General features: G+C 47.1%; 1 protein-coding gene across 3 annotated transcripts in view; it reads right to left on the minus strand.

Annotated features, from left to right (window-relative positions):
* MPPED2 (metallophosphoesterase domain containing 2) overlaps nucleotides 1-9,185 on the minus strand; it is a 103,267-nt gene extending 94,082 nt beyond the window's left edge. Inside the window, exons 1-2 of one of the 3 annotated variants that reach the window (XM_040067461.2) lie at nucleotides 9,102-9,185; nucleotides 3,906-4,148 (exon numbers count right to left, since the gene is read on the minus strand). In XM_040067461.2, the coding sequence (XP_039923395.1) occupies nucleotides 3,906-4,033 (128 nt within the window). In that variant the 5' untranslated portion in view covers nucleotides 4,034-4,148; nucleotides 9,102-9,185. Of the gene's footprint in view, nucleotides 1-3,905; nucleotides 4,149-5,025; nucleotides 5,350-7,912; nucleotides 7,979-9,101 lie in introns of those variants that run through there. The other 2 variants (XM_040067462.2, XM_040067460.2) reach the window with 2 other exon arrangements.
* Nucleotides 9,186-9,414: the final 229 nt, after the last annotated feature.

A 9,414-nucleotide genomic window follows, 5' to 3' on the forward strand; every position in this document is an offset into this window, starting at 1 on the left:
ATTTCTACCAATATAAGACTCTGCTTACACTCTCTGTTTGAAAATAAGAGTATTCACATGGGGGGGTTGCTCTAGTACAGAAAAGACAGTAAAATTATATTGTTACAGATTGAAAAATGTATCTCTAGGTATGAATAAACTTATTTAGAGAACTTTCTTACTCCCTTTACTATTGGATTTAAACCATAACCAAGTGTCAACATGCATTCAAACTGCCCTAAAAACAAGGCAACAAGCCATGCTGGTGAGACCAGAGGAAACCTAAAGGACTCCTTTAAAAGGTTCAGCCTGTAGCAGCTCAGATGTTTTATCTTCACAAAACTCCCTCATCCTCACCAGGCAGGCCTGTCCAAAGGGGCATTTTCCATAACAGATACACAAGGTTTAGTTCACTCTTCTCTTTTTTTTTTCCTCCCCTCCAAGTAAATGGAGTGTTGTACTAAGCAGGAAGATTTTTCTGTCTGGTTAAAACCTAAGGAAGTAGTTTTTCATTTGAATTTGTCCCCAGGCTGCTTCCTACTGCTGCTCACTGGTATTGTTGGTACCACTGCTAGCAGCCTCATACAGAATATTTCAAAGTCTCAACAGGCTTAAAAGCTGGTTTGGTTTTAAAAAACAAAAAATCAAATAAACAAAAACCCCCCAAAAAACCCTGCATCACACACATATACACCTAAGGAACAAGAAGCACTTCCCTCTTTAAGTCACAATTCTTGACAAAAAAACTGAAAGAAGGAAAACTTTCAAAAGAATAATAATCAACATCAAGCACAGGGAAGCATATAATAGTTGTTATTTATTATTTTGCAGCTGCCCTTGAAAGTGAGGAACTAAGATGATGCAGTTAATTAAAACTAACTGAAAGTAAACATTAATTGGACAAAGCATTCAAATACAAACACTTTATAAGTCAGAAAGTAAGTGAAACCTGTGGGTGGAATCACTTCAAGATGACAAAATAATATTTAAAATTACATCCCTTTGTGCAAAACAACTCTGCAGCAAAAATTGCCTTTAGGATACGTGTTCAAACATTTATTAGCAGAGAAATGAAATTAAATGAACTAAAATAAAATGGCTGGACAAACTGATTCAAAAGTTATACTGACAAAACTGCTGTTGTTGCCAGTCCAAGCAAAGAGAGTTGTAATAAACACACTGTTGTTTATCTGACAGTATGCTTAAACAAATTGACTAAGGAGTACTGGTATAAAAATACATATAAAGATAAGAGAACTCTATCCCAGCTGATTGAACTACATGAAAGGCACAAAATAAAAGCGTGAGAAAAAGGCCAAGACATGTGAACAGGCTAAGTACTGCCAGTAGCGCCTTAGTCACCAGATTTATCCTGGTGATATCCCATGGGCTCTCCTTTACTCTGTATGAAATCGGTGAGGCCCAAAGGACACAGGACCTTGTACATGGCTCAGAGTAGGCCAAGAAACCAGTTCTCCCCTTTGCACATGAAGATGCATATCCATCAAGAAATTACTTCTAAAAACAATACTTCCTTTGGCAAAGAACACTGCCCTTAAGCTGCACCCAGCTACTGAATTATGGCATGCTCCAGGGTGCTGCAGCAAGAGATTGCCCTGCTATTCACATACATGTCACAAAACTTGCATCCCATGTTGCTTTACTAATTTCTCTTCATCCCATGATTTTCAAAATAAATATCTCACTAGAGAATAAAGCCTCTTCCAACTCCCTCTTAGGGGAAAAAAAAAAAAAAAGAAAAACCAAAACAAAACAAACAAAAAGAAACTAGCAAACCACACACGTGCATTACTTTAAAAGACAGCAACAAAGAAAAGCAGACTGTAAAACCAAATCAAATCAATCCTGACAGCTGCAGCAATGTGGCACTAACAGAGTAAAAACAGGGTACTACTAACAGTAGTAAAAACTAACAGGGTAAATAGAGCCTAGTTTCTTTGTTAATACTGCTTTTACCAATTTTCTCTTAAGACTCCTCACCTGATGACAACCTCTTTCAGATAAACACACAAAATTTCCATTACAATACATTAAGAAGACAAATAAAGACTCCATCTGAAGCTACCACATAATCCAGTCTCCCCTCCCCAGAAACAGTTCTACTGTTCATACATCACACAAACCCTCAGCACACTCATATCTTCACTTCCTTGCTTTCCTCTACCCACCTGGTAGGATCCCCTCTTTTCTTTCCCAACAGGTTTTCTATCATTTGCTATCCAGACCTATACCTGAACTCACCTCCTGCACTTGAACATTTCTGTCTCTTCTTCCACTGTGAATCTGAGACTAATTTCTAATTTTTCAAAATTTTGATCTCCCTTTCATGTGACACACCCTCCGCTGAAACCAATTTTCTGATTTTAGGAAAGTTGCAGTATTTAAGTTGAAAATTATTTTAAATACCGTCACTGTACTGTACTTTGAAGTTTCAGGTCTTATTTCAACTACACAGTTTTTCCAAATAACTATCCTTCAAGAAACCCATCAAGTTAGTATCATGTAAGAGATATACTATCCCTTAGAGGAGCGCCTGTCTGTTTGGGAGATTTTTAAACAAAGCATGAACAATTTTTACAGTGTGGAACACTACACTTAGTCCTAAATTCAACTCCCACTGAAGTCAATGTCAATAGGAAGGGGTTCTTTAAAACAGCTTTCTGATTCTCTTTTGTTTGCTTTGAATTCATTTTCTCAATAAAATTTATACTTAATGTCAGAAGCACAGCCTGTAGTGCAAAACACACAACAGAAATTTGCTGAGGAAAGGTCTGAAAAGAAAATCAAGACATGGAAATGTTTCTAAAATCAAAGTTACATCATCGTGGTAGTAATAAATCAAACGTAATTAATGGAAAGTTTTTCACCTTGAAAAGTGAACGCACGACAGACACTTTTCAGCATCCTTCCTAAAGTTGCCTTTAGGAACATTGTAACCACATGAAATCCTATTAGAAGGTGCTGAACTCCTACATTGTGACTCTTCCGGCAGGCTTCTACATAACAAAAATGCAATGAAGTACCATACAACTTTCCTCCCTTATTATGCAAAATCCTTATCAAATTCAATAGTGTGACATGGTTCAAAATCCTGCCTAACAATGGCTTGCAGGATGTCAAGAGATGTCGGCTTTGTTTTAGTTTCACGTGCTTTTCAGTCTATTAATGCTCAGAGAAAAAGAACCTCCACATAAATAACAGATAAAGATCAAACCCCACTAAACAATGGGAAGGAAATTCAGAGTTGAAACTGGTACTTAGCTCTTTGCTAAGCAAGCAGCCCATTGTACCTAGGTGCCGGCCCTGGGCGCCACAATACCCAGGAATAACGAGGCGAGGGAAGGAACCTCCAGCTCCCCACTTCCCATGGTTTCGTTGATTCGGGTCAGGGCTGTTGTTTAAAAGAGAGGATTTGCAGTTCTCGGGAGGAACTACGGGGCAGCCCCCGACTCCTTTGTGCGGCAGGTTGCGAGTGGAACGTGTGCCGCATTCCACATTCCACTCGCAACCAGGAGGACAAAGGATTCACTGATCGGGGGGACAATTAGTCCCAATTAGACCTATTTCACAGCCGAGTGTAAGCGCTGGGGGAAGGGAGCTTAAATCTTAAAGCAATGGGTCCCTCAGGCGAGTTAAAGGGAGATCAGTAAAGTGACAAGCTTGAGAACACGGGAGTTCCACCGAGGTGGTGGCACGGAGCCTGGCACACGGCCACCTCCAGGAGAGGATGGAGCTCGGCTTCTGCGCCCTCAGACACATCGGGTGAGAAACCTGAGAACCATTTTGCCTTTTAGCTAAGCTAATTTCCCGGTTTTCAACCCACTCCTGGAGCAGCAGTCCAGGGTGTCAGGAACAAGCAGGCACACGGCAGGCACACAGCAGGCGTGCAGGTCGGGAATACTCACATATGCACGTGTGGAGGCTGGAACCGGCTCTGATTGATGTTGTAGTGTGTAAACGCCTGCGTTGGGTTGGAGCTGTACTCATCCACCGTTATGGTAACTTTGCCTTGTGAAGGAATTCCATGAGCCATCCTTCCTCCTTATGGACATGAGCAGCTCACAACTTGCCAAGGCCAGGGGCAGGGTAGGGCATTGTGGTCCGGGCAGCTCCTGATTGCCAGCAGCTCGGCATCAACTCCGTGACCTCTGCCCAGGAGAGAAACACAGCACACGCTGCTATAAGCCATGAGATGTAAGCACACACAGACACTCTATGCTCTCATTTCCATTCAGATTTGAGATCTTTTTCTATATTCTTGTTGTACCCATCACCCCTCTCTACGCATTACTATTCACTTTTTTTTCTTTTAATTACCTCATCATCCAATTCCATCATCATTAGACACATCCAAAGGATGAATGCTTAAAGTAAGGCTTTATCTTCAGGGGGTGGGGGAAGGGGGAATAAAATATCTGCGTGGAAACCTCCAGTTAAATACTCCCCATTTCATATCCTGTATTTTAAACAGCATCTTGTGTTAATTGCAACCACGAAAACTCACAAGTGGACCCAGCTTCCTGAAGGACAAATGACTTTCCACAAATGCCTTGTTTTCAAGGCACTGCTGTAGCTTTAGAACACTAACTGGGAGACTTAGAAGAAACTGACGTAAAGAACATGTTACAATTGCATAGCAAAAGATATGCCCAAATACCTTTGAATCAAGGCACTTATGCGTCCAGAGAAAGGCGAGTATCTAGGCAATGTTAACAAAATATCCATATTATAGCTCACTAGCACTGGTTTGGATTCACTGTTACCAGACAATAATGATTTATCCGACTTAAGCGCGATTTTGCGCATAAATATTTCTGCATAAGATGAAAGAAACAGGCTCTTCCCTCTCTATGCACCCCTATCTTTTGCTTCTTCAGAGTGCTCTTAAACATATTCTGCATTAGGACTTGACGTGTACCGTAATATTAGCACAACCCAAGCGTCAGAAACCTCCCAAACACGCTCCTCTGAGTTTCTTGCGCAAAATCTAAGCTTCGATTTCTTCAGTCAATAAACTGAGGATACCTCAGCTGCCTTTTTTACAGAGGGACTCTGAAAATTGATCAGCTGATGTTCGAAGAGTACTTTCAAGATGAGTAACTCTTTATGAGGCAGATCCTCAGCTGGGACACGCTGCACTAGCTGCAAGGACTTCGATGAGATCACGCCACTCAAAACCCATTGATATTCCTCCCTTTCGCTGCCACATGCAAGAGTGGACTTCTCATATCTGGAGTGCATTTTACAAAAGTAAATCAGTGCCTTCCTGGGAAGACAAAGAGATGGGAAAGAGAAGAGAATGACTTGAGCCCTGAGCATCAAACTAAGCAGTATTTTTCCAGCGCAATTTTCCTGGACTTCTCTAGCTCCCAGATAGAAATGTGTTTGCCATGTGTAACACTAAGCATTTGAAATCTTTGATTTGCATTCAAAATATATTTTTAATACAAAGACTAATTTCCAGTTTGGCATGAAGCATGATGAAAACACTCTGCAAATGGCAGATGGCCTGCTATAGGCCATTTATTTTACTATTTTACCACCTCAGGCCTGTGTAGGCTTCCATATGTTAGTTGGGTTGAGACATTCTGCAACCTTCATTCCAGCAACTGGATTCTATCCTTCATCTTCTTTAGCATTGGAAGGAAAAAGGTATATTAAAAGAAAGAAAGGGGGAAAAAAGAAAAAGAAAAAGAAACTAAAGCGTAAAGCACCAATTTAGAAGCTGTCACTAGAGATGGTACAGCATTGTAACTGTGGTTACGGTCTGGTCTTCCCCTGTGAGACCTAGCGGACCTCTCTTGTGACAACAAGGTCTCAGCAGCAAAAATAAGTATGGTGAGCTTTGCTGAATCAAATCTTTGCTGTGTTAGATGCAATGTAAGATGCCGCAACAACTGCTCACGTAACGTAGTGGTTACCACGCCAAGTTTGCAGCTGTTTCCAGAATTTCCTTTACAATTATATTTCAGTGTTATTTTGCATAACAGTAAAACACAACACCTGCTTCAAACTGCAGTCGTGTTCCAAGCACCACAGTTCTTTTGAGATAGAAACTACGAAGAGTGCGCAACGCAGAGCAGCATAATTGCCCTGTACTGAAAAGTAAATACAAATGAAAACACCTTCCTGCCAGAAAAAATTACTGTCATTAACGAGAATGCTGGCCATCAGAGCTCCCAGGGAAAAAAAAAAAAAAAAAATTGAGTTTTTCTTTTACACTGCAAGAACTTTAGAGCCTGCATATATTAAGAAGTAGTGTGAAAATAACATGTGATGTAATTTTTTTTCCGCAATTAAAAGCAACAATATAAAACAATACATTAAACCAACAACAAAAATTATGCGTGGGCTTTCAGAAAAGCTAAATGACACTGTTTTCAGCAATCCAGCACAAGAAAGGTCAGAACATTAAATTTCATATTATAGTTCACTCATGGAAGAAAAATCTAATTTGTTCATGAGAATGAATTATACATAAAGATAATAGGCATTTTTTACAATGTTTGTAACAGGTCAAGTTACAGAAAGAAATTACAACTAACTGGCACAAAACAAATGACAAGAGGACACTTAAATAGCTGTATTAAATACTTTTAAGTTGACTCTCAGTAAGATGATAAGTGTATAAGCTGCAATTGCTTCCCATTGTTCTAATCTTTAATCTTAAAAATAAATCTCTACTTAAATTGCGACAAAGCTGAACAAAGCATCCTTTTAAAATGAAATTCAACAACAAATGCCAGACTGGGGATAAAAAAAAAAAAAATATTTTGAAGCTGGCTTCTGTGTCAATTCCCTTAATTTCTATTCCATACTCCATAGAGGACTACAGCTCAACTATCAGAAGTATCTAATCATTACCTTCTTTACTGTGAATGTCTCTGAAGAAAATAGAAGAAAGAAGCTGAACACTTCAAAACTTTAAAACAAATGTATCTTAGGCCCAAGATTTAAAAAAAAAAAAAAAAAATTAAAAAAAATACTTCTTCGAATCACTACCATTCTTCTTTCTCCAACTATGAGCACTGCTTGAAGGTTACACACAGGAGATAAGTACAAAAAAATAAAAGTTGGATTTTCCCCTCTATCAAGTAACACAACGTGTAGTATCTTCCACGCCTTTCGAGGCAATTTTAAATAAGAATGACTATATTAAAAACCTATATGACGATTTTTTCTGCATGTTGCATTTTCCCAGATACAGGCTGTTATCTTTTTCCAGCGTGTATTTGTAGCGGCAGCAAGACAGGAGATGTGCCATTGTACACATTTGCTCAGTGTTACAGGTATAAACCGGCACTTTTCCAGAACAGGGCTGACCCAAACTTATGTGCAGCTAATTGTAAACCTGTACGCAGCCGCCCTGTCAAAAAACTGCCAGGAAATCTGCACAGGTAAGTAATTTTCAATGTAACGTTACATTGCACAGAGAGCCACTCACACGAGCTCTGCGTACGTACATGCACGCGAAGGCACGCGAAAAACCCATTTCCCCAAATAAAATATTTACGCCTTCCTCATCTGAATTTCAAAAATTTGCCTCTAGCTGGGCTCGGGCTGCAGCAGATAACGCCGAAAGACAGGAGCTGGGAAGGGTTAACCCCGTGTCAACACCTTCTGTTGATACATCCACTATCCCGGCGCTGTTACTCCGACGCGGCACGCTGCACCCTCCCGGGGCCGCGCCTCAGCCCCCGGTGCTCCCGGCACTCACGGTGCGCTCCCCGGCCCCGCGGGGACCGGCAGCGGCCCCACGCTCCCCGAGATGCTGCGCTGCAGTTTGCGGACAACTCCGGGCTCCAGCTCCCCATCGAGTCCGGCAGAGGCAGCGAGGCGGGGGGGAGGGGGGGGGGGGGGGGCCGGACCCCGACACTCCCCCACCCCGTTTCCCCTCGCCGACCCCCGGTACCTGGGCTCCGGCCGCTCCCCACCTCCGCCCGCCGCCAGCTCCCGGGCCGCCCCGGCCGCGGCCCCGCGGGGCGCCGGGCTCGCCCTCCGGTGATTGATGGCTCCGGGTGGCCAATGGCTCCGGCGCGGCCCCGTCCCGGCGTGTGCCGCAGCCCCCGCCCCGCGCCCCCTGCCCTGCCCCCGCCCCGCGGCACCGGGGGGCATTTCTGCCCTGTCTGCGCCCTACGTGCCGCGCCGCACAAAGTTCGCGTCGCCCCCGTCCCCGCAGTTGCCACGGACCGAAATGGTTGTGGAGGCGGGGGGGGAGGATGCTCGGGGGAGGGATGCCATGAACTCCACGGCAGGCGCGGGCGAGCGCGGCGGGGCCGGGCGAGTGATGCCCGCTGCTTTTTATTCCGGCGGTGCCGACCCCCGCACCGCGCCCCCAACCCCTCCAAAGGTTCCAAGCGTCTGAGGCCTCCGGAATCAGGGTTTCAGAGCGGCTTCTTCGCCGGCGAAAGGGCGAGGGGCAACTCCGCCGGGGAACGCCGAACCGACCCGCCTTTCCCTCCTTACTTTTGCGGCACGTCTCCCCCACCTCGCCCCCATCCCCGGCTCCCTCCGCGCCGGCAGCCCCGGCCCCGCGCCCGCCGGGCTGCTCGGCGCTGCGCCCGCCGGCTGCCTCCCGACCGCTGGCCCCGGCCAGCACAATGCTCCCCGGCCTACCCTCCCGGCCCCGCCGCCGCGCCCCCCCGCCCCGACCCCGCGCCGGCCCCGCACACCGCCCCCGCCCCCGGGCCGCCCCCGGCGCCGCCGGCCCCCAGCCGCCTCCGCGCCCGGCCGGGCAGCGGCGGAGGGCAGCGGGGGCACGGCCTGGGGAGCAGGGCAGGGCAGCCTCGCTCAGCGCCGCCGACACCGCCGCCTCGGCTGCGGGGAAGCGCAGCTGCCGCCGCACCGACACGACCCGACCCGACCCGACCCGACCCAACCCGGCGGGCTCGGGCGGTCACGCCGGGGGCGGCGGGAGCGCGGGCGGCCGGGTTTATCCTCATTATTGTTCGCGGGAGGCTGGACCCGGCGCCGCCGCCGGAGCTCCTGCCCGCCCCCCCCCGCCGCTCTCGCCCATGACACGGCACCTCTAACCCGCCGCTTTGTGCGCCGCTGCCCCCGCCGTGCACCCCTGCTCCCGACACCGGCCCGGGGCCGCTCACCTTCCCTCCGCCGGCTGCCGCTGCGGACGGGTCGGGGATGCCTTCAGCGCGGGCAGCGGGGCCGCTCCATGGGTCTGCGGGGGCGCGGCCGGGGCAGAGCCTGCGCCCGACCCCGCGGCGGCGCCCGGCGGCGGCGGCGGCCCTGGGTCCGGCTCCGGGTCCGGCTGCGGGAGCGGCTGCGGGGCGGCGGCGAGGGCGGGCGCGGTGCAGTGATCGGGGCTGCCACTGGGGTCAGGGAGCAGGCACCAGGAAACACGGCGGCCACGGCGTTGCTCGCACACACACACAGACACACACACACACACACGCACGG

This window comes from Hirundo rustica, chromosome 6 (assembly GCF_015227805.2).
Source record: "Hirundo rustica isolate bHirRus1 chromosome 6, bHirRus1.pri.v3, whole genome shotgun sequence".
Taxonomy (NCBI): Eukaryota; Metazoa; Chordata; class Aves; order Passeriformes; family Hirundinidae; genus Hirundo; species Hirundo rustica.